Source organism: Eriocheir sinensis, chromosome 49 (assembly GCF_024679095.1).
Source record: "Eriocheir sinensis breed Jianghai 21 chromosome 49, ASM2467909v1, whole genome shotgun sequence".
NCBI classification, from domain to species: Eukaryota; Metazoa; Arthropoda; class Malacostraca; order Decapoda; family Varunidae; genus Eriocheir; species Eriocheir sinensis.
Window position 1 is genome coordinate 9,546,708 of NC_066557.1, and position 23,859 is coordinate 9,570,566.

General features: G+C 43.1%; 1 protein-coding gene across 2 annotated transcripts; it reads right to left on the reverse strand.

Moving 5' to 3' along the window:
* Window positions 1-4,067: 4,067 nt before the first annotated feature.
* Window positions 4,068-21,909, reverse strand: LOC126981666 (uncharacterized). Of its 2 annotated transcripts, XM_050833093.1 has the most exons (13): window positions 21,777-21,909; window positions 20,344-20,435; window positions 16,199-16,345; window positions 15,166-15,252; window positions 14,211-14,342; window positions 13,786-14,000; window positions 12,923-13,130; window positions 12,061-12,268; window positions 11,172-11,353; window positions 10,491-10,652; window positions 9,654-9,815; window positions 6,517-6,669; window positions 4,068-4,172 (listed from the first exon to the last, which is right to left on the reverse strand). In XM_050833093.1, exons 2-13 carry the CDS (start codon window positions 20,428-20,430, stop codon window positions 4,152-4,154), a joined length of 1,764 nt encoding a protein of 587 aa, XP_050689050.1. In that variant the 5' UTR covers window positions 20,431-20,435; window positions 21,777-21,909; the 3' UTR covers window positions 4,068-4,151. The 2 variants fall into 2 exon arrangements, with proteins under 2 accessions (XP_050689050.1, XP_050689051.1); XM_050833094.1 differs by lacking the exon at window positions 16,199-16,345.
* Between the last annotated feature and the right edge of the window lie 1,950 nt (window positions 21,910-23,859).

The window sequence follows — 23,859 nt, forward strand, 5'->3', positions numbered from 1 at the left end:
CCTTCCTTTCTTTCCCTTCCTTTTATTCTCCCCTTCTCCTCCTGTATCCCTTCCCCTCCCTTCCCTTTCACTTTCTCTGCAATCCCATTTCTTTAACTTTCCCCTTCCCCTCCTTTCTTTCTCTTCCTTTTATTCTCCCCTTCTCCTCCTTTATCCCTTCCCCTCCCTTCCCTTTCACTTTCTTTGCAATCCCATTTCTTTAACTTTCCTTTCCTCTCTTCTTTCCCCTTCACTTCCTTTCTTTCCCTTCCCTTCCTTTCTTTCCCTTCCTTTTACTCTCCCTTTCTCCTCCTCTATCCCTTCCCCTCTCTTCCTCATTCTCTCACCTTCCCCTTCACTTTCTTTTCCCTTCCTTTCCTCTCTCCTTTCCCTTCACCTCCTTTCTTTCCCTTCCTTTTACTCTCCCCTTCTCCTCCTCTATCCCTTCCCCTCTCTTCCTCATTCCCTCGCCTTCCCCTTCACTTTCTTTTCCCTTCCTTTCCTCTCTCCTTTCCCTTCACCTCCTTTCTTTCCCTTCCTTTTACTCTCCCTTTCTCCTCCTCTATCCCTTCCCCTCCCTTCCTCACGCCTTTCCTTTTACTTTCTTTCCCTTCCTATTCCTTTTCCCTTCCTTTCTGCTCTCCTTCCCTTTCCCATCCCCTCCCCTTCTACTCCCCTTCCCTTCCTTTCCCTTTCATTTTCCTTCCCATTCCTTTCCTCTCCCTTTCCTTTCCTTTTCCTTTCCCTTCTGTTCCTTTTCCTCTCCCCCTCCCTTTCTCCTTCCCTTCCTTACCCCTTCCTTTCCCTATCCCCTTCCCTTCTATTCCCCATCCTTTAACTCTGCCTTCCCCTTCTTCCTCCCTTTTTTTTTTTTACTTTCCTTCTGCTCCCCTCCCCTTCCCCTCCCTTCCCCTTCCCCTTCCCTTCCCCTCCCCTCTCCTCCTTCCCCTTACATAGCATCAGTAAGGGGAGGAATGTGGCCTTGAGCTCATGTCCTTAATCCCTCTTCCCCTCCCCTCCCCTCCCCTCCCCTCCCCTCCCCATCACCCCCCCCCATCACTCACATACTCACACACGAGGTCAATATACACTCAACCCTCACCCACTGACCTGTGTCCTTGCCCCCCACTCCCCTTCCTCCCCCCTCCTCACCCCTCCCACTTTCCCCTCTTCCTCACTCCCTCATTTTCCTCCTTATTATCCTCCCCTCAGCTTTCCCTTTCCTTTCCGTCATCTTTTCCTCTTTTCCTCATCTTTTCATCTCTTTCCCCTTATCTTCTCCCTTACCCTTCCCTTCCCTTCATCTTCCCCTCATCTTCCCCTCATCTTCTCTCCCTTTTCTTTCCCATCACCTTCCCTTTTCCTCATTTCTTCACCTCTTTCCCCTTATCTTCTCCCTTACCCCTCTCTTCATCTTCCCCTCATCTTCCCTCTTCTTACTCTCCTAATCTCCCCCTTCCCCTTCCCTTCTTCCCTCTCCCTCTTCTCTTTGCTTTCCCCTCATATTCTAGTTTCCTCATCTCGCCTTTTCCTTCCTTCCACTGTTTCCCCTCTTTTTCATCTCACTTTCCCCTCTCCCTTCTCCCTCTCTCCTACATCCCGTCATCTTCTTCCCCTCTTCCTCACCCATTCACTTTTCCTTTCACTCTTGGATTCTCACCTTCCCATCTCTTACCTTTCCTTTTCCTTCCCATCACTTTTACTCCTCTCTCTCACCTCCCCATCTCTTCCTTACCATCATCATCATCTATCTTTCCTCTTGCTTTCCTCCCCTTCCTTCCTTCCTTTCCTTCCCCTCACTTTCTTCCGTTTCCAATTCTCCTTATCTTCCTCACCCCTTTCCTTCCTCCTCCATATCTCCTCATCTTTCTCTCCCCCTCTCTCTCCTCTTCCTCCCTTCTCCTCCCTTTCTCCTAACCTTACACAATGACAAACAGGGAGTCTACAGGAGGTCAATCAGTCAGCCTGAATTGCATGGTAAAAAGGGGGGAGGGGGTAAAGAGGGGGAGGGGGTGAAAGGGGAAGGAAAGGGAGGTAAAGGGATAGGAGAGGGAAGGAGAGGGGAGATAAATGGGGGAGGGGAGGTAAAGAGGGAGGGAAAGGGGGAGGGGGGAGATAAAGGGGGAGGGAGGGGGGTTAAGAGGGGGAGGGAGGGAAGGCACAGCTATTTGTAATCATTCTTGACAATTTTCTTATTTCTTTATTTTGTTTTTTTCTTTATTCTTTCTTTCTTATTTTTTTATTCTGGTTTTCTTAATCTTTATCTTTCTTTTCCTATCTTTCTTTTCTATCTCTCTTTTCTCTCTCTCTTTCTATCTCTCTTTTCTCTCTCTCTCTTTTTTCCTATCTTTCTTTTCTATCTTTCTTTCTATCTCTCTTTTCTTTTCTCTCTTTTTTCCTATCTTTCTTTTCTATCTTTCTTTCTATCTCTCTTTTCTTTTCTCTCTCTTTTCCTATCTTTCTTTTCTATCTCTCTTTTCTTTTCTCTCTCTCTTTTCCTATCTTTCTTTTCTCTCTCCCTTTCTTTTCCTATCCTTTCTTTTCCTATCTTTCTTTTCTTAACTCTATTTTTATCGTTTATTTCTTTCTTATTCCTTTCTCTATTTCTTTTACTATCTTTATATTTCTTCCTCTATCTTTATTATCCTTCCTCTATCTTTCTTTTTCATTCATTCTTATCTCATTCTTCCCTTCAACTCTCTCTCTCTCTCTCTCTCTCTCTCTCTCTCTCTCTCTCTCTCTCTCTCTCTCTCTCTCTCTCGCTGACTAACTCCTCTACCTTTACCAAGACATCAATTTCTCCTCCTCCTCCTCCTCCTCCTCCTCTTCCTCCTCTTCCTCCTCCTCCTCCTCCTCCTTCCACTACCTGCCTCTCAGCACAGTACTTACGCAAAACCACCTAATTATCTTTATCTTCCAAGGTGACACACAAAGAAAGCGAAAGAAAGAAAATAAAGAAAAAGAAAAGAAAGAGAAGGAGAAAAGATAGAAAGATAGTCTCCCTTAACTTCCTTTTCTTTCCTTCCTATCTTTCTTTCCTCTTTTCTTTCCTCTTTCTTCAGTTCCTTTTCTTTTCCTTTTAATTCTTTTTCTTAATTTCCATTCCCGTTTCACTTTTATGCGTTATTTTCTACCCCTTTCCATTTTTCCCATTTCTACCTCTTTTTTTTCTTCTTTTCTCTCTCTTCTCCCCTCTTCCTTTTCCTCGTCTACCATCTTCTTTTTTCCTCTTTAATCCTTTCATTTTCTTTTCTTTAATATTATCCTATTTCTTTTTTATTTCCCTCTCTCTCTCTCTCTCTCTCTCTCTCTCTCTCTCTCTCTCTCTCTCTCTCTCTCTCTCTCTCTCTCTCTCTCTCCTTTTCTCTTCTCTTATAATATCCATGACATTCCTATCATCTTCTAATTATCTTCGTTTATTCCTTTCTCCCTCTTCTTTTCTCCTTCTTTCACTTCTTCTTCCTCTCTTCCTCTTCCTTTTCTCTACTCTCCCTTCTTCCCTTCCCTAATCCCTCCCTTCCTCTCTTCTTCTCCTTTATCTTCCTGTCCCTTTCTTTCCCTTTCATCCTTTCCCTGCAATTCTTTACCCTCCTCTCCCTTCCTCCCTTCCTCTCCCTTTCTACCTTTTGCTCCCTTCTCCCCACTCAAGGGTGATTACAGGGAGAAAAATTTGCCAGTTTGTCGTTTAGGCTAAGTATGATAAAGGGAGGAAGGGAGGGAGAGAGAGGGGAAAGAGGAGAAAGGGAGGGAGGAAGGGAAGGAAAGAAGGGAGGGAGGAAGGAAGGGAGGGAGAGAGAAGGGAAAGAGGAGAAAGGGAAGGAAGGAAGGAAGGAAGGAAGGAGTGAGGAAATTTTTTAGGTCTGAACGAAATGGACGTATGTTGAGGAGGAGGAGGAGGAGGAGGTGGAGGAGGAGGAGGAGGAGGAGGAGGAGGAGGAAGAATTGATAAGGAGACCTACATACATTTCCCTTCATAACACACACACACACACACACACACACACACACACACACACACACACGATTACATACCTGGTTAACGAAGGAGGCCGATCGGGAGGATGAGGAGGAGGAGGAGGAGGAGGAGGGTCAGGGGGTATTGGGGTGATGGGGTGCTAGGAAGGGGAGGGGAGGGGAGGTGAGTGGGGTGAAGGGGGGAGGGGGGAGGGGGGTTAATTGTCGGCGTCTTCAATCTGAAAAGGGAGAGAATGGAGTGAGTCTCTCTCTCTCTCTCTCTCTCTCTCTCTCTCTCTCTCTCTCTCTCTCTCTCTCTCTCTCTCTCTCTCTCTCTCTCCATCCATTTCTTTGTATTCATTCATTCATTTTCATAATTTTTTTACATTTTCTTTATATATTTTTTTCACTTTTTTCATATATTTTGCTTCTTTTCTAATATCGCTCTTCCAGGATCATGTTTTTGTCTTATATTTTTCATTGTTAATACCCTCCTCCTCCTCCTCCTCCTCCTCCCCTTGCTCTTGTTTCTCCTCCTCCTCCTCGACCCCTCCAATTTCTTTGAACTGCAAACCAACTCAAGAACAAGAAGTATCGGTCTATTCATTCAAGCGAGGCAATATAGCACAGACAGGGCACGAGTCTCTTCTCAAAGCGAGTCTTGCGTAACTGGAACAATCTTTCAGAAATACCGAGCAGTAAGTCCAAATTCTGTCAACTCCTTAGAAAATTGCACTGATCGTTTCTTCACTGCGTCAGGAGTGAAATGAACATGGAGGTGCTTTCATGTGCTCTACGGGCACCACGCGGCCGTCCAGCAGATCAGAGCGTGCAACCTCGTAATGACCTAATAGACTTCCTGTTGCCTGGATTTCCATGTTTCATTATCTTCCTAACTCCGCGTCATTGCAAGAAAAACAACTTAATGACCGGAGGAAAAACAGAACACAGGTGAGAAGTCATTACCTGTGGACTGATTAAGGCTGACCCACCTGTCTTATGACCCAATAGACTTCCTGTTGCCTGCATTTCCATGTTTCAATATTTCCTCCTCCTCCTCCTGCTTTTCATCTTCTTCCTCTGTCACATCCTTTTTCCTTCTAAAACAACAACAACAACAAAGAAAAGAGCCCCTCATTATCTTCCTAACTCCGCGTCATTACAAGAAAAACAACTTAATGACCGGAGGAAAAACAGAACACAGGTGAGAAGTCATTACCTGTGGACTGATTAAGGCTGACCCACCTGTCTTATCACCTGCTGCCCGTCTGGTGTCGATGCGTGGGTGTTTGTGTTGTGTGCGTGTATCTGTTTGTTTCTTTGTGTTTGTTTTTGTTTGGTTATCTGTTTGTTTATTCGTTTGTTTTTCGCTTGTTTTGTTTTTTCACTTATTGGTTGACTGATTTTCGATTTTTTTTTGTTTCTTCATTTATTTACCTTCCAACTTTCTTTCTCTCTCTCTCTCTCTCTCTCTCTCTCTCTCTCTCTCTCTCTCTCTCTCTCTCTCTCTCTCTCTCTCTCTCTCTCTCTCTCTCTCAATCATTTTTTTTTTGTCTTCTTTTCCATTTCCATTTTCCATTTCCCTTCCCTCTTTTCCTCCATAATTCTCCCTCCTTCCTACTTTCCATTTTCCTCTCTTCTTTTCCGATCGTTCTTTCTTTTCTTCACTTCATTTCTTCTTTAATTAGTTTTTTTCTTCCCTGTTTCTCTTTCACTTCCTTTTCTTCCTCCTTTTCTTTCTTTCCTTCTTTTCATTTCTTTTCCAGTTCCTTATTTTCCCCATTACTTCTTTCCTTCTCTCTTTCACTTTCTTTCCTCCATCTTCCTTTTCTTCTTTCCTTTGCTTCTTCACTTCCATTCCTTTTCTTTCAATATTTTTATCATTCTTCTATCTTTTCTTTCACTTTCTTTCCTCCTTCCTTTTCTTCTCTCATTCTATCATTTCTTCTTTATTTTCACTTTTATTCTTTAACTTATTTTCTTTCTCTATTCCCGGTCTCTCATTTTTCTTTAACCATTTCTTTCTTTACTTCTTTCCTTTTCTCCTCCACTTCTATTCCTCTTTCCCCATTATTTCTCTCATTCTCCCTTTTTCATTTTCTTCTCTCATTCCTTCTTTTCCACTTAATCTTCACTTTCTTAATACAAAATTCAGCTCGTGTCTCCAGCAACTTCGTACCTTCATTATCCTCCTAAAATTTATATCATCTTCGTGAATTCCGGTGAGTAATTATTTTTTTTCTGAGCAAATTGTTGTGAGTTAATTCTTTCTTTCTTCCTTCTCTCGTAACGATTATCTGACCATATCATTATTTCCATTAGTATTCCATTCAGGATGTGTGTGTGTGTGTGTGTGTGTGTGTGTGTGTGTGTGTGTGTGTGTGTGTGTGTGTGTGTGTGTGTGTTTAATAATTCCTCGCGACACCTCGTTTTAATTACTTTGTCTTCGTCGTTATTTTCTTCCTTTTTTTTTCATCATTAATGTGTTCATATCACGAGACAACACCATCAGAGAACACACACACACACACACACACACACACACACACACACACACACACACACACACACACACCAACACACCTTTATCGAGGGCGGGGGGTGAGCGCGTCCCCCCCTGCCCCCTAAGTGAGCCGCGGTGTGGGGGGTGTCCGTGAAGGCGCCGCCCCCCTCCAAGTGTGCCAGGGCGCGGCGCAGGTCACTCAGGTACACGCGGCCGGGCCCCTCCAGCAGCACCTGTACGGAGGGAGGGGGAGAGGGGGGAGAGGGGTTACCTGGGAAAACTGCACCTGGCCAGTAATTGATTAAAGCGAAGTTCTGATGTACGCGTCTATTCTTAGTATCCTTCGTGTTTTATTAGAAGAAGTTGATGTTGCATTCTTCAGAAGTAGGCAATATATTTGAGAGTCTTATAATAGTTTGATAATGTGTCTCTTGTTAATAGTACTCGATAATACATTTGATAATAGTCTGATAATTTTGGAGTTTAGGAGTTTGATAATTCTTTAGTTATGGGTAATGTACTTGAGATGTCTTACACTGCATTTTATAATAGTTTGATAATGTGTCTCTTAGTTTGATAATTCTTTAGTAGCGGGTAATATACTTGATGTTTTACAATGAATTTTATAATAGTTTGATAATGTCTCTTGTTAATAGTACTCGATAATACATTTGATAGTAGTTTGATAATTTAGGAGTTTAGGAGTTTGATAATTCTTTAGTAATGGGTAATATACTTGACATGTCTTACACTGCATTTTATAACAGTCTGATAATGTGTCTCTTGTTAATAGTACTCGATAATACATTTGATAATAGTTTGATAATTTAGGAGTTTAGGAGTTTGATAATTCTTTAGTTATGGGTAATGTACTTGAGATGTCCTACACTGCATTTTATAATAGTTTGATAATGTGTCTCTTGCTATACTTGATAATACATTTGATAATTGTCTGATAATTTAGGAGTTTAGGAGTTTGATAATTCTTTAGTAGCGGGTAATATACTTGATGTTTTACAATGAATTTTATAATAGTCTGATAATGTGTCTCTTGTTAATAGTACTCGATAATGCATTTGATAGTAGTTTGATAATTTAGGAGTTTAGTAGTTTGATAATACTTTAATGGAAGGCAATAAAGTTATGTCTTACGATGCATCTTATAATAGTGTCTGATATAATATGTCTTGTTAATAGCACTCGATAATACATCCACCCGGTGAGTGCTTAGTTCAACGTTTTGCTATTTACATTTGATTTTCGTACTTTTTTTAACGTTTTTTTTTTAATAGTTGATGATATTTTTTTATTACAAGTACTTCATGTGTCTTATAATGCCTTTTCTTAGAGTGTTTGACAATACATATCTTATTAGCGTTATTATGTCTTATTAGTATTCAATAACATGTCTTTTCCATAAGTTTTGATATCGTATTTTTACACAGCGTTTTTCTGGGGAGGTTCTTGCAAATACTACCCGTCAAGCTTTTTCATTTCCTCCCTACGTATTTTTTATTGTTTATTGATATTCTTTGATAACTGTCTCTTCCCAATATTATTTCGTTTGCTTATTATAATTTTAACTATCTGTATCCATGTATATATATTTTTTGTAACCCTGTATCCATTCCTCAGTACTACCCTTTTTGTCAAGGATATCAAAGTATTTCAAAGTTATCTCCTTATCTTTCTTTCTCTAAATTAGTATATTCTTCTTCCTCCACATCAATCTCTCTTTCTTATCACCTCGACGTCACATTCTTCAGCTTTCCTTTTTTTTTTTTTTCGGGTCAAACTGGCAATTACGTTTTTATTATTCATGTCACGAGTTTTCTTCCTTCCTTCTCCTGTCTCGCGTCTCACTCATCCGCGTCACGCATTCCTCAGCACTTATTCGCTTATTATGTTTTTTTTCTTCATATCCGCTTCTTCATGCACGCGAGGAAAAGACAGACAGACAGGTACATAGACAGACAGAGAGGCAGACAGACAGACATAGAGAAAGAGACAGACATAAGTACACAGACACAGACAGATAAAGAGAGAAAGACAGAAAAAGACAGATACAAACAGACATACAGAGAGACAGACAGACAGGCACACAGACAGATAGACAGACAGGCACACAGACAGAAAGACAGACAGGCAGACAGACAGACAGACAGGCACACAGACAGACAGACAGAGAGAAAGAGAGACAGACAGAAAAAGACAGATACAAACAGACATATAGAGAGACAGAGAAAGCTAAACAGAGACAGAAAAATACAAACAAACACAAAAAGAAATTCAAAACAACACAAAATAAACAGGAATAATAAAGATAAGGAGGAGGAGGAGGAGGAGGAGGAGGAGGAGGAAGAGGAGGAGGAAAAAAGATGGTGAAAGAAAAGAAGATGAAGAAAATGGTGGACTTATAAAAACAATATAAACCGAAGAAATAATAATAATAATAATAATAATAATAATAATAATAATAATAATAATAATAATAATAATAATAATAATGATAATAACTGCAGTAAAAATGATAACACACGGAAATAATAGACGAAAATTGAGGAAATAAGAAATAATGAGAGAGAAAGAAATTAAAAAAAGGAGACGAAAAGATAGACACGAAAAAGAAACACACACACACACACACACACACACACACACACACACACACACACACACACACACACACACACACACACTTCATTTCTTCTTTACTTTGTTTTCTTTCTTCCTTGTTTCTCTTTCGCTTCCTTTTATTCCTCCTTTTCTTTCTTTCCTTCTCTTCATTTCCTCTCCACTTCCTTCTCTTCCCCAGACTTCTTTCTTTCTCTCTTTCACTTTCCCCCACACCTATTTTGTCTTGTTTTTTTTTTCCTTGCTCTTGAACTGTTTCCTTCGCTGTAAAACTAAATAAACAAATAAACAGCGTCCCCTTCCCACCCTCACACAATTCCCAACCACTCCCACATTATCCCTACACACACACACAACCCCATACACACATATACTCCCCCACCCTACACATACATCAACCCTCACTTAACTGGCTGCTCCTTCGGCCACCTCTTCGGATTCTTTACGGGAGCAGCGAGTAGCGGGCTTTTTCTTTTATTGTTTCCTTTTTTTGTGTGCCCTTGTGCTGTCTCCTTTGATGTAAAAAAAACAAAAAACAAAAAAAAACATCCTCATTCCTCCCTCCCCCCAACTGTCTCCTCACCTTGGTTACCTGCTCGTAGTCCGTCGCCAGCATCGCCCACGGCCTGATGAGCGCCAGCAGGGCCACGCACACCTGTCTGAGAGTCTCCTGCCGCCAGCCGTCCAGGAAAAGCATGTCCCACACCCACAGCGACGCCCGCACGCTCACCACGCCCACGAACGCCTGGAACGACACGCAGGGAAAAAAAAGTACAGTTGGGGCGGTGCTCATCCTTGGCTCATCTCGATTCTCCTGTAACATTGGCCCTTGGGGGAATGAGTGTGGGTTGGGGGAGTATATGTGTGTATGGGGTTGGGTGTGTGGGGGTATAATGTGGGAGTGGTGGGGTATTGTGTGGGGGATATGTGTGTGGGGGTGGGAAGGGGTTGTTATTTATTTGGGCCAAAGTTAGGGAGTTTAGTGTGTATGGGGTTGTGTGTGGGGGGGGGGGAATATGGGAGTGGTGGGGTATTGTGTGGGGGATATGTGTGGGGGGGTGGGAAGGGGTTGTTATTTATTTGGGAAAAAGTTAGGGAGTTTAGTGTGTATGGGGTTGTGTGGGGGGGGAATATGGGAGTGGTGGGGAATTGCGTGGGGGGGATATGTGTGTGGGGGTGGGGAGGGAATGTTATTTATTTGGGCCAAAGTTAGGGAGTTTAGTGTGTATGGGGTTGTGTGGGGGGGGGAATATGGGTGGGGGGTGGGGATATGTGTGTGGGGGTGGGGAGGGAATGTTATTTATTTGGGCCAAAGTTAGGGAGTTTAGTGTGTATGGGGTTGTGTGGGGGGGGGAATATGGGAGTGGTGGGGTGTTGTGTGGGGGATATGTGTGGGGGTGGGCAGGGGATTTTCTCTCACCTGCACCAACCACTTTCTTATGAACAGCTCCAGTGCTCCAAACACCTCCCTGGCGGCCGAGGGGAGGGAGCGGCTGCCCCCCCCTCGGCCCCCCTCTGTCAGCTGTCCGTAGAGCTTGGCCGAAGCCTTCCCGTCCCTCAGCAGAACCTCCGGCGGGAAGAGCTAAAGGTGAACGGAAGGTGGACAGGTAGATAAACAGGTGGGTAAGTAGATAGCTCAGTAGACAGGTGCCGAGGTAGTTATGGAGATGGGTGAATAGATAGAGGTGGATGAGTATACTTAGATGTTTGTGGATGAATACTAATAGACAAGTAGACAGCCAGAGAGGTGTAGATAGATGAGAAAGATATGAAGGAATAAAGGAACAGAAATAGATAAAAAAAAACTACAACAAAACATTCAATTAAAATTCAACAAAATATTCAATCAAGCCTTCAAATACAACAACAACAACAACAACAACAACAACAACAACAACAACAACAACTACTATTACTACTTCTACTATTACTACTACTACTACTACTGCTACTACTTCTACAACAATAGCAATAATAATAATAATAATAATAATAATAATAATAATGAAATAGTATAGAAAAAAAAACAATATCACTAATCATACTAGGAATATCAATCATCACCATCATCACCATCATCATCATCTTCACCATCACTCACCTTCACATTCAACTTCTCCACCTGTGCGGGCTCCAGACAGGTGTTGAGGTGGGCCAGGTAAGCCTCGTCCGGCCCCAGCGCCGCCACCACCGCCGCCGCCACCCCGAACACCTCCGCCGCCCCCAACAAGCAGTGACGGGTGAGCAGCTCCCCCCACACCCCAACACGCATCACCTCTGCCTCTGGGGGGTGAGGGGGGGGTGATGGTGAGTGGGGAGAGGGGAAGGAGAGAAAGGAGGAAAAAGGGGGAGGGGTAGAGAGATAAAGAAGGTAAGGTAGGTTAACAGGGGGAGGTAAAGGGAGAAGGGGAGGTTAGGGAGGTTGAGGGGGAGGATAAGGGGAAGGGAAAGTTAAAGGGAAGAAAAGGAGGTAGAAGAAGGGCAGTTTAGGGTGAAAGGGAAAGTCCCCCTCGTCTTCCCCTTCCTCCTCCTCCCTGTGGTGGTTGAGGACGATTCCCATCACCCACATTCCCATCCCATCCCCATCATTCCCCAAACTCACCATCACCATTCTCCCCGTCCTCCTCTTCCTTCTCCTCCCTGTGATGGTTGAGGAGGAAGAGGGGAGGGAGGAGGAAAGGGTAGGGAAAAGAAGAATAAAGGAAGGAAGAGGAAGGAGACGAAATGGAAATAGAGGGTAGGGAAAGAAGGGGAAGACAAGGTAGAGGAGGAGAGATAAAGGAGATGAGGAGGAAGAGGGCGGTGGGGAAGAAGGAAATGGTAGGGAAGAGAAGGATAAAGGAAGGAAGAGGAAGGAGACGAAATGGAAATAGAGGGTAGGGAAAGAAGGGGAAGAAAAGATAGAGAAGGAGAGAGGAGATGAGGAGGAGTAGAATGCACAATTCCCATCACCCACATTCCCATTCCTTCCCATCATTCCCCAAACTCACCATTATAATCCTCCCCATCCTCCTCCTCGTCCTCGTCATCTTCCTCCTCCCTGTGATGGTTGAGGAGGAGCAGGAGGGGGAGGAGGAAGAAGACAGCGGCGGAGGAGTAGGACCGGTCATGAACGGCGAGCAGGTTGATGGCGCGGGCTGTCTGCAGGAGGTGGCGGTCAGTGTCCAGGTGTGTCAAGACAGGTGTGTTCTCGTAGACCTGGCCGTTGGGAGGAAGGGAGGGGGAGAGGGTTAGTTAAGGAGGGCAGATGTGAAGGGAGGAGGGGGATAGGGAAGGGAAGGGGGGTTTAGGAAAGAATAAAGGGAGGAAAGGGGAAGGAAAAGGGAGTTGGGAAGGGGGAGGAATTTTTGCCTTAGTCTGATGGGGAGGAAATGGGGAGATAGAGGGTGAAAGGGGGATGGGAAGGGAGAGGAGGGGAAGAGAGAAGGGAAAGGAGAAAAATATTACAGGATAGAACGTGAATTAGGAACGGAAGAAAAAAGGAAAGGAAGAAGAAAGGAAAAAGGACGGAATGAAAGAAAACTCTATTAAAGGGATTGGGGAAGTTAGGAAGGAAAGAGAAAAAAAGGAAGATGAAGAGGAATAAAAAAAATAATGTAAAAAAAACACAATATTTCGTAAAAGATGAAAAGGAATTTGTAGTACTCATTACGTAACTCTCTCTCTCTCTCTCTCTCTCTCTCTCTCTCTCTCTCTCTCTCTCTCTCTCTCTCTCTCTCTCTCTCTTCTCTATTTTCCTCCTTCCCTTCTTCTCTCCTTTCCTCCTTCCCTTCTTCCCTCCTTCCCTTCTTCCCTTCTTCCCTCCTTCCCTCCTTCCCTTCTTCCCTCCTTCCCTCCTTCTCTCCTCCTTACCTCAATCACAGAGTTGTCAATACTCTTCCATTCCTTGCTTTCTATCGCCCTCTTCACCTTCTGCTTCTTCATCTCCTTCTCCAGCCTCTTCTTGAACCTCCCCTTCGCCTCCTCCTCCCCCTCCACCCCCTCCTCCCTCCCCTCCAGCACCCCCCACCACAGATAGCGACGGAGGGAGTTGGGGAGGGGGAGGTACTTTTGCCTAAGCCTGTTGGGGAGGAAATGGAGATGGATGGTGTAAGGGAGGGATGGGGAGAGGAGAGGAGGAGAGAAGGGAAAGGGAGGGAAGGGGAGAGGAGTGATGAAAAGGCGGGGAAAGGAAGGAAAGGAGATGGAATAGGAAGAGTTGGAAAGGAAGGAAAGGGGAAGGAAACGAAGGGACGGAATGGACAGAAAAGGACAAAGAAATGGAAGGACAGGGAAAGGAAGGGAAGGGTAGGGAAAGGAAGGGAAGGGCAGGGAAAGGAAGGGAAGGGAGGAAGAGAAAAAGATTGGAAAGGAAAGGGAAGTAAGGGAAAGATAATGAAAGGAAGGGAGGAAAAGAAGAGAAAGGGGCAGGAATGGGAAGGAAAGAAGATGGGGAAAAGGGAAGAAGAGAATGGGAAGAAGAGAAAGGGGGAAACAAGGAAAGGGAAAAGTACAGGTGGATGAAAAATAAGGAAAGGAAGAAAAATATGAAAAGGTAATTCTTCTTTTTATCAATATTTTCACCATCATCATCAAACTCATCATTATCATCAAACTACCATAGGAAAAGTCTCTCTCTCTCTCTCTCTCTCTCTCTCTCTCTCTCTCTCTCTCTCTCTCTCTCTCTCTCTCTCTCTCTCTCTCTCTCTCTCTCTCTCTCTCTCTCTCTCTCTCACCTCTTGACCACCCCCTCTTTCCTCCTCTTATCATGCACCATCACCGCCACCATCGCCTCCCCTGCCACGTCGGGAAGGCCAATATCCGCGTGAGGCTCCTCTTCTTCCTCTTCCTCTTGATCCTCTTCCTCTTCGTCGTTCGAGTTCCGGTACCTCTTATGTTTATCCTGGGTTCTCTTCTTCCTCTTCTGCAGCTGTTGCCTCTTTTCTGTCTCCTGGAGTAAGAGGAAATCAAGAGGAAAAGATGAAGTGTGTTATTTTAAGTATGAGGTAAACAAGAGGAAAGAGGAAAGTTATGCTACAGGGAATAAAGAAAAAATGGTACTGTTAATTTATTCAAGAGGAGAAAGAAATGTTAAACAATTCCTCTTCTTCCTCCTCTTTAATCCTCCTTTCTTCCCTCCTCCTCCTCCTCCCCAGCTCACCTCCTCAAACATCCTGACGGCGAGCTGTTGGTTCAGGCCCTCCCTGTACGCCCCCCGGACCTCCCCCAGGAACCTCCCCAGCAGCGTCTCCCCCCGGTGGTAGCCTGACACATCCTCGGGGTAGCCGCAGTCCTGGGGGGAACGGGAGAGAAGGGGTGGTTCAGGGCATAGGGAAGAAAGGGATGGGGGAGGATAAACGGGGAAGGGAGAAAATGGGGAGGATTGAGATGGGGGAGGGAGGTAATAGGGAATAAATAGGAGGGAGGGAATGGGGAGAAAAGGGATGGGGAGAGGAGGAAAATTAGGAAAGGGAGATAGTGAGGAGGAGAAAGTGAGGAAGAGAAGGAAAGGGGAGAAGGGAGTAAAGGAAGAGGGAAGGGAAGAAAGAGAATGAGGGGAGAGAAGGGGAGAAGGGAGAAAGGGTGAAGATAGAGAGAATGGGTCTGTGAGAGTAGGGTGGAGAAGGGAAGGGGGAAGGGAGGAAGAGGAGACGATAAGAAGAGGGAAAGAAGGAAGAAAGGAAGGGAAGAGAAGGGAAGAAAAAGGAAAGGAGGAGAAAGAATTGATCGTTTTTTTTGTGTCTGTCTGTATTATGTATCTATTCTGTGGTCAATATGTCTGTCTGTCAATCTATTATCTATCTGTCTATCTGTCTATTTTTCCGTCTATCTACACTGTGGTCAAGAATTATATCTGTCAATCCACCTATCAGTCTATCTATCTATCTATCTATCTATCTATCTATCTATCTATCTATCTATCTATTTATCTATGTGTTTATCAATCTATCTATCTATCTATCTATCTATTTATCTATCTATCTATCTATCTACCTATCTATCTATCTATCTATTTATTTATATATTTATTTATTTATCTATCTATCTATCTATTTATTTATTTATTTATTTATTTATTTTATTTTGTGTGTGTGCGTGCGTGCGTGCGTACTCACTTTCATGGCGTGTTTGAGGCAATCGTCGAGGAAGAGCTTGGCGTCCTCCACGTATCTCTCCTTCTGGCGGGGGTTGAGGGGCGGCTCCTGGGGGGGACAGGTGAGCACAGGTGTGAAGGGGGGCCAGTTAACACAGGTAAGGAAAGACGGAGAAGTAAACACATCTGATGATTGGACAGGTAAACACAGCTGAATATAGGTGAATAGTTAACGGTAAATAGCCAGGTAAACACAGGTAGGTGATGGTGAGTAAGGGTGATAAGTGGGCAGGTAAACGAAGGTAATTATAGGTAGACAGGTAAACAGAGATGATAACAGCTTTTTTTATTATTGTTTCCTTTTTTTGTGCCCTTGAGCTGTCTCCTTTGTTGTAAAAATAAAAATAAAAAATAGGAGGACATACGATGGCCAGTGGACAGGTAATAACAGGTAATCGTTGGCCAGGTAAACACAGGTAATGGTAGAGATGATGGTCAATAAGGGTAATTAGTGGACAGGTAAGCAAAGGTAATGAAAGGTAGACAGGTGAACAGAGATGATAAAAGGACATACGATGGAGAGTGGACAGGTAATCATAGGTAATCGGTGGACAGGTAAACACATATGACAGGTGAACAGGTGAGCAAAGGTGAGATATTGGTAAAGAAAAAGACAGAAATAAAGAGAGGAAGAATATGAAACGAAATATTAACAAAAACACACAAAAAAATACGAAACAAAATTGAAAGGTAAAAAAAAAAAAATCAATCCTGTAAATTATGATAAGAAAACGAAAAAAGAAAACCAAGAAAAAAGACCACGAAGCAAAAAGAAAACAAGGAACAAAGAACAGGAAGCAGGAACCCCCCCACTCCCCTCAACTACCCCCCTTTAACCCCTCCCCCTACTTCCCCCTCTTCCACCGCTCTCCTTCCCTCCCCTACCCCCGTCCCTTCCCTAGCGCCCCAACGTTTCCCCCTCTTCCACCTTTCTCCTTTCCCTAAATACGGCCCTCCTCCGCCCCCTTATCCACTCCTCCTTCCCTACCACCCACCAGCATCCTGACGTTGTATCGGTGGTAGGGGAAGTGTTTGGTGGTGTACTCCGGCCCCAGCAGCGAGAAGAGAGCCTGTTGCCTCAACTCACTGCCCAGAGGCTCCCGTACGCGACGAGTCAGGGGCGCGTCAACCTCCTCCAGCAGCTGACCAAGGGGGGGAGAAGAGACAGTGAGAGGGAGGGGAGGGGAAGGAGGAGGGGGGTAGTAAGGGAGATGAGAGTGAGAGTGGGTATGGAAGGGAGATAAAAGGAGTAGGGTGTTAGTGAGAGGGGAGGGGGTGAAAGGGAGAGGAGGTATAGTGATGTGGGGAGGATAAAACGGGGTGTATAGTGGGAAGATAAGGGGAAGACACCTCATACAATAGCTGACGGAGGGGAGGAAGGGCGGTAATGAGTGGGGAGTGACGGGAGAGAGGAGTGACGGGAGAGGGGAGTGACGGGAGAGGGAGGTGACGGGAGAGGGGGAGTAAGAGGAAGTGAGGGGTAGGTCAGGGAGAAAAAAAGGAAGGGAGGGAAGTCAGGTGAGTCAGAACAGGTAGGAGTAACCAGGTGAGAATGAACAAGGTAAGGACAGGTAAGGTGAAGAATACGAGGTGAGAGGGAGGTAAGAGGGAGGTGAGAGAGAGTGAGAGGTGAGAGGGAAGTGAGAGGGAGGGAGAGGGAGATAAGAGGGAAGAAAGAGAGAAGTGAAAGGAAAGGGAAAGTGAGGGAGGCGATAATGGGAAGAGAGAGGAAAGGAGAGGAAAGTGAAGGGAAAGTGAGAGGGAAATGAAAAGGGAAGGAGGAGGAAAGTTGACCAGGTGAGAGAAAGGTTAGACAAAAAAAAAAAAAAAAAAACAGAAAATGAGGAAGATAGAAAAAAAAAAGTATAAAAAGGAGAAAAATAAGGAAATAGACAGAGAAACAGAGAAATGGAGAGAAAAAAAGAGGGAGAGATAGAAAGGGAGGGATTTTGGTGTCACGGAGGAAGATCAAAGTGGAAGGAAGTGGAGGAGGAGGAGGAAGAAAGGGAGGAAGAGAGGGAAGGAGGGAGGAAAGGAAGGAGGAGGAAGGTCACTAAGCACGCTACTCTATTGATTCCTTCTTTCATTCTTCCTTTCTTCCTTCCTTTACTTCTTCCTCTCTTCTTCCTTTCTTCCTTCCTTTACTTCTTCCTCTCTTCTTCCTTTCTTCCTACCTTTACTTCTTCCTCTCTTCTTCCTTCCTTTACTTCTTCCTCTCTTCTTCCTTTCTTCCTTCCTTTACTTCTTCCTCTCTTCTTCCTTTCTTCCTTCCTTTACTTCTTCCTCTCTTCTTCCTTTCTTCCTTCCTTTACTTCTTCCTCTCTTCTTCCTTTCTTTTACTTCCTCTCTTCGTTCATTCTAGTTTATCCTTCTCTTTTTAATTACTTCCTTCATTTTTTCATTCCTTTCCTTCTTTCTTTCTTCCTCCTCCTCCTTTCCTTCCATTTTTCGTCTCTTCCTATCTTCTACTTTCCTTCACCTCTTCCAGTTTCCTTCCTTCCTTCCTTCATTCATTCCTTCATTCATTCATTCATTCATTCATTCCCTCCTTCCTCCCTTCCTAACCTAATCTTTAATACCTAGTCACCCACTAATAAACACACACACACACACACACACACACACACACACACACACATGTACGTACGACAATGAGGGAAGAATTCAAGGTTACGTGTGTGTGTGTGTGTGTGTGTGTGTGTGTGTGTGTGTGTGTGTGTGTGTGTGTGTGAAACCTGAAGGAAGGAAAACGAACAGAAGAGAAAGAAATGGAGAGCAAAAACAATAAATAACAAATAAGGAAACAAAGAAAAGGAAGAATTAGAAAGAAAATAATCAAGAAAAACAAGACAAAAAGAAAATAAGACACGAAAAACAAAACAAAAAAACAAAATAAGAAAAAAATTAAAACAAACCGAACAGGAATAAGCAAAAAGGAAAAAGCAGAAAAAAAGGAAACAGGAAAACAGCAAGTAAAAGAAGAGAAGAGAAAGACGTGAAAAGGGAAAACAGGAATAAGAAGAAAAAGAAAAAAAAGAGAAAGTGACGCAAAGGAAAAAAAGGATAGAAGTAAAAAAGAGAAGAGAAGAGGAAGACATGCAGAAAAGAACAGGAATAAGAAGAAAGAAGGAAGAGGAAATAAAACATAAAGGAAAACAGGAAAAAAAGGTAAGAGAAGAAAAAATACTTGAAGAAAAACTGAACAGGAATAAGAAGTAAAAATAAAGACAAATAGAAAAAAAAGACAAAGTAAAATAAGTTAATAGAAAGTAATAGAACCAGGTGTAAAGGAAGAAAATATAGGAATACTCACACCTGTTAATGACGCGATAACACAGGTAGATCGATATGACTCTCTCTCTCTCTCTCTCTCTCTCTCTCTCTCTCTCTCTCTCTCTCTCTCTCTTGAATTTTCTTCCTATTTCTATTCTCTCATTTATCTCTTTTATCTCTTTTCTTTGCTTTGGTTCTCATGTATCTGTTTTGCGTCTTCCTTTTTCTTTCCTTTTTTTTCTTTTCAATCTTTTCCATTTTCTATTATTCTCGTTTTTAAATCACTTTCTCCTTCTTTTCCTCCTCCTTCCTATATGTCTACTTTTTGCTCTTTTCCTCCTTTATTTTTTTTCCGCCTCCTTTTCTTTTTATTCGTGTTCTTGTTCTCCTTATTCATCTTTCTCCTTTCTTTCATTCACATTATCCTTCATCTCTTTCTCTTCCTCAAACCCCTTCTCCTCTTCCTCCTCCTCTTTCTTCCTCCTTCAATATCTTCCTTGTTCAACCCCTTTTAATTACTCCTTTACTTCCGTCTCCTCCCTCAAATGGTTAGTCCTCCTCCTCCTCCTCCTCCTCCTCCTCCTCTTCCATCATCAATTACTCTTTTTCCCTGCTCTTTTTTTATTTTTCGTCTATTTTTCTTCTTCTTATTATTATTCCTTTACATATATTCCCTTCTCTTCCCTCATATGTTTAGTCCTCCTTCTCCTCCTCCTCCTCTTCCTCCTCTTCCATCTTCTCTTATTCTATTTCCTGTTTTTCTGTTATTAATTTTTCGTCGTTTTTTTTCTATTTATCATTATTTGTTTTCTGTTTTTTTTTATTTTTATTATAGTATTTTCCTTCTTCGTATCCTGCTTCTCCTCCTCCTCCTCCTCCTCTTCCTCCTCTTCCATCCTCTATTATTCTATTTCCTGTTTTTCTTTTATTAATTTTTCGTCGTTTTTTTCATTTTATCATTATTTGTTTTCTGTTTTTTTTTAATATTATAGTATTTTCCTTCTTCGTATCCTGCTTCTTCTCCTCCTCCTCCTCCTCCTCTTTCTTCCTCCATAAATATCTTCAAATAATTACTCCTTTACTAGAATTCCCTCCTCTTCCTCAATATATTTAGTCCTCCTCCTCCTCCTCCTCCTCCTCCTCGTCATTCACCCGGAAGTGTCGTGATAAATCGCTTTACAAGAATTTTCCGCATTATATCAGCGAATCGATAAAATTCATTCGCTAAGTCTTGTTTTCATCATTTATTCTTTGCTTCTTTACTGTCGTTTATGTTTGGTCGGGAGGGAAGGGAATGATGGATAGATGGAGAGAGTCAGCGTGTGGGGGGAGGAAGGGAGGGGGTTGAAGGATGAGTGTGTGTGTGTGTGTGTGTGTGTGTGTGTGTGTGTAGTAATCAATAGTGTTTTAGTTTAAGTTTGTGTTGACTACCAGCTACACACACACACACACACACACACACACACACACACACACACACACACACACACACATCATTATAATTTTTTCCTCACTACCATTCATAAAAATTGATTGAAGACTTGCAAAGAAATCAGTGAATAAATGATGAAATATGACGGAGATAAATGAACAAAAAATGACAATAAAAAATGGATCAATAAAGGACATGAAGCGATTTAATTGTGTCGTTCACTGTTTTGACTTTTATTTCTAATGATTCAAAACAAGTCCATTCTGCTGATAAGTCAATTAAGTCTCTCTCTCTCTCTCTCTCTCTCTCTCTCTCTCTCTCTCTCTCTCTCTCTCTCTCTCTCTCTCTCTCTCTCTCTCTCTCTCTCTCTCTCTCTCTCTCTCTCTCTCTCTCACACACCTGCAAATTAGCCCCACACACCTGTCCTGCCCTCACCTGCACACACGAGGGGTTGGGGTAGACGAGACTCTCATAACACCTGTTCATCCACGCCTCGCGGAACACCTGTGGCTGGCCCTCCATCACACCTGGGAGAGAGAGGACAGGTGAGGGGCAGGCGATGAGGAATGAGACAGGTGATGGGGGAGGTAAGGAGGTGGAGGAAAGATGGGACAGGTGATGGGCAGGTAACAGGGGAGAAGAGGAGATGGGACAGGTAATGGGGAGGTAACGAGGAGGCGGAGAGATGGGACAGGTAATGGGAGGGTAACAGAGATGGGACAGGTGATGGGAAGATAACTAGAAGAGACTGGACAGGTGAGGGAAGGTAAAAGGGAATGGGACAGGTGAGGGGCAGGTAACGAGGAGGCGGAGAGATGGGACAGGTCAAGGTCGGTGAAGTGAAGGGAAGATAACGGATTTTTTAAAGTGATGGGCAGGTAATTGACATTTAAAGGTGATGGGGAAGAGGGGGGTGATGGGTGGCATACATACATACATACATCACCACCGCCTTCACCTACTCACCGCTATCCACTCAGCCCCCCCCCCCCCCCCACAACACACACACACACACACACACACACACACACACACACCATCTCCCAACTTATCTCGTTTGTGTTTTTAGTGTCTTGGAATTTTCTGCTAAACGGATCCCAAAGTTAAATAAACCCTTGATTCATATTCTTATTCTTATTATTATACACACACACACACACACACACACACACACACACACACACACACACACACACACACACGTCAATATACCTACCTGTTAGCACCTAGAGATTTCACAAACAGGTAAGAGTTTTCAGGCTAACACACACACACACACACACACACACACACACACACACACACACACACACACACACACACACACACACACACACACTCTTCAAGGGCAGATTGGGTCAGCGTGAATGTTTGATAACAGAATCAATCTTCGCAAACATCCTGTGAAGTGAGAGAGAGAGAGAGAGAGAGAGAGAGAGAGAGAGAGAGAGAGAGAGAGAGAGAGAGAGAGAGAGAGAGAGAGAGAGATACATTTAGATAGCGAGTTAAATATAGAGAGAGAGAGAGAGAGAGAGAGAGAGAGAGAGAGAGAGAGAGAGAGAGAGAGAGAGAGAGTGTGTGTGTGTGTGTCAACCGTACATGGACGATTGATCAAAAGGAGTTAAATATAGAGAGAGAGAGAGAGAGAGAGAGAGAGAGTGTGTGTGTGTGTGTGTCAACCGTACATGGACGATTGATCAAAAGGAGTTAAATATACACTTGAGAGAGAGAGAGAGAGAGAGAGAGAGAGAGAGAGAGAGAGAGAGAGAGAGAGAGAGAGAGAGAGAGAGAGAGAGAGAGAGAGAGAGAGAGAGAGAGAGAGAGAGAGAGAGAGATTAAACATACTTTCTATATCAATCATTTCTCACCTAAAACTCTTCAACACACACTTAACACACTCCACTTTCTTCCTTTCCTCCACTTCCTCTCTCCACACACCGTCACTTCACCTCAACACACACTAACAAATAGACTGAACGACGTGCTGTGTGTGAGTGTGTGTGTGTGTGTGTGTGTGTGTGTGTGTGTGTGTGTGTGTGTGTGTGTGTGTGTGTGTGTGTGTGTGTGTGTGTACGTGGTCAGGTGCACATAACAGTCATCACTAGGAAACGCTCATAGCAACTTGTACCCCCACCCCCCCCTCCCCTCTTCCCTTTTTCTTCCTCCCTTTCTTTCTTCCCTTCCTCCCCTTCCCTTTCTTCCTTCCCTTTCTTTCTATCTTCATCCTCTTCATTTTATTCCTTTTATTCCTCCCCTTCCCTTTTCTTCCTTCCCTTCTCTTTCTTCCTTACCATCTTCCCTTTCTTTATTTTCTTCCCCGTCCCTTTCTCTTTTCTTTCCTCCCCTTCCCCTTCTTCCTTTCTTTTCCTCCTCTTCCCCTTCTTTCTTCCCTTCCTCCCCTTCCCTCTCTTCCTTCCCTTCTTCCCCTTCTTTTTCTTCCTACCTCCATCCCCTTCCCTTTTTTTCTATCTTCATCCTCTTCCTTTTCGTCCTACTTTCATCCTCTTCCCTTCTTTACCTTCTCTCTACTTTCATCTCCTTCCCTTTTTTTCTTCCCTTCCTCCCCTTCCCCTTCCCTTCATCCTCCTCCCCTTCCCTTTTCTTCTTCCCCTTTCTTTATCTTTATAGCTTCCTTTTCTTGCCTTTCTTCACACATTTTCTAATTCTCCTTTCCTTACCTATCCTCTTTTTACCTTTTCTTACCTTTCCCTCCTCCCTTCATCACCTGTCTTCACACCTGTTCTAATAATTTCCCTTTTTTCCATTTATTTTCCACCTGTCTCTACCTTTCAATTTTCCCTTTGCCTGTCATTTTTAATTTTTCATATTTTTTCTCCATTTCCTTTTCTTTTTTTACGTTTCTATACCTTTCCCTTTCTTTGTCATGTCTTTTCACACCTGTTCTGTTTTTTATCCTTTCCCTTTCTCATATATTTTCCTACCTTTCCTAACTCACCTGTCTTTTTCCAGCTGTTCTGTTTCTTTCTACTTTCTTATTTCTTTTCTCCTTCCTTTCCTTTCCTTTACTTCCTATACCCAATCACCTGTTTTTTTATCCTTTCCCCTTTCTCATATTTTCCTACCTTTCCTAACTCACCTGTCTTTTTCCAGCTGTTCTATTTCTTTCTACTTTCTTATTTCTTTTCCCCTTTCCGTTCCTTTCCTTTACTTCCAATACCCAATCACCTGTTTTTTTTATCCTTTCCCTTCCTCATATTTTCCTACCTTTCCTAACTCACCTGTCTTTTTCCAGCTGTTCTGTTTCTTTCTACTTTCTTATATCTTTTCTCCTTCCTTTCCTTTCCTTTACCTCCAATATCCCATCACCTGCTTTTATTATCCTTTCCCTTCCTCATATTTTCCTACCTTTCCTAACTCACCTGTCTTTTTCCAGCTGTTCTGTTTCTTTCTACTTTCTTATTTCTTTTCCTCTTTCCTTTCCTTTCCTTTACCTCCAATATCCCATCACCTGTTTTTTTTATCCTTTCCCCTTTTTCATCTTTTCCTACCTTTCCTAACTCACCTGTCTTTTTCCAGCTGTTCTGTTTCTTTCTACTTTCTTATATCTTTTCCTCTTTCCTTTCCTTTCCTTTACTTCCTATATCCCATCACCTGCTTTTATTATCCTTTCCCTTTCTCATATTTTCCTACTTTTCCTAACTTATCTGTCTTTTCCAGCTGTTCTGTTTCTTTCTACTTTCTTATTTCTTTTCCTCTTTCCTTTCCTTTCCTTTACCTCCAATATCCCATCACCTGTTTTTTTTATCCTTTCCCTTTCTCATCTTTTCCTACCTTTCCTAACTCACCTGTCTTTTTCCAGCTGTTCTGTTTCTTTCTACTTTCTCTTTTTTCCCTTTAATTTCCTTTCCTTTTCTTTACCTCCAATATCCCATCACCTGTTTTTTTTCCCTTCCTCATCTTTTCCTACCTTTCCTAATCACCTGTCTTTTT

Excerpts from the sequence above, each read along its gene's own strand:
- LOC126981666 (XM_050833093.1), bottom strand. The coding sequence starts at position 20,430 with ATGGAGGGCCAGCCACAGGTGTTCCGCGAGGCGTGGATGAACAGGTGT. Across the intron at positions 14,001-14,210 it reads CCGTCAGGATGTTTGAGGAG|GAGACAGAAAAGAGGCAACA; the intron begins GTGAGCTGGGGA and ends CTCTTACTCCAG. Across the intron at positions 6,670-9,653 it reads ACTACGAGCAGGTAACCAAG|GTGCTGCTGGAGGGGCCCGG; the intron begins GTGAGGAGACAG and ends CCCTCCGTACAG.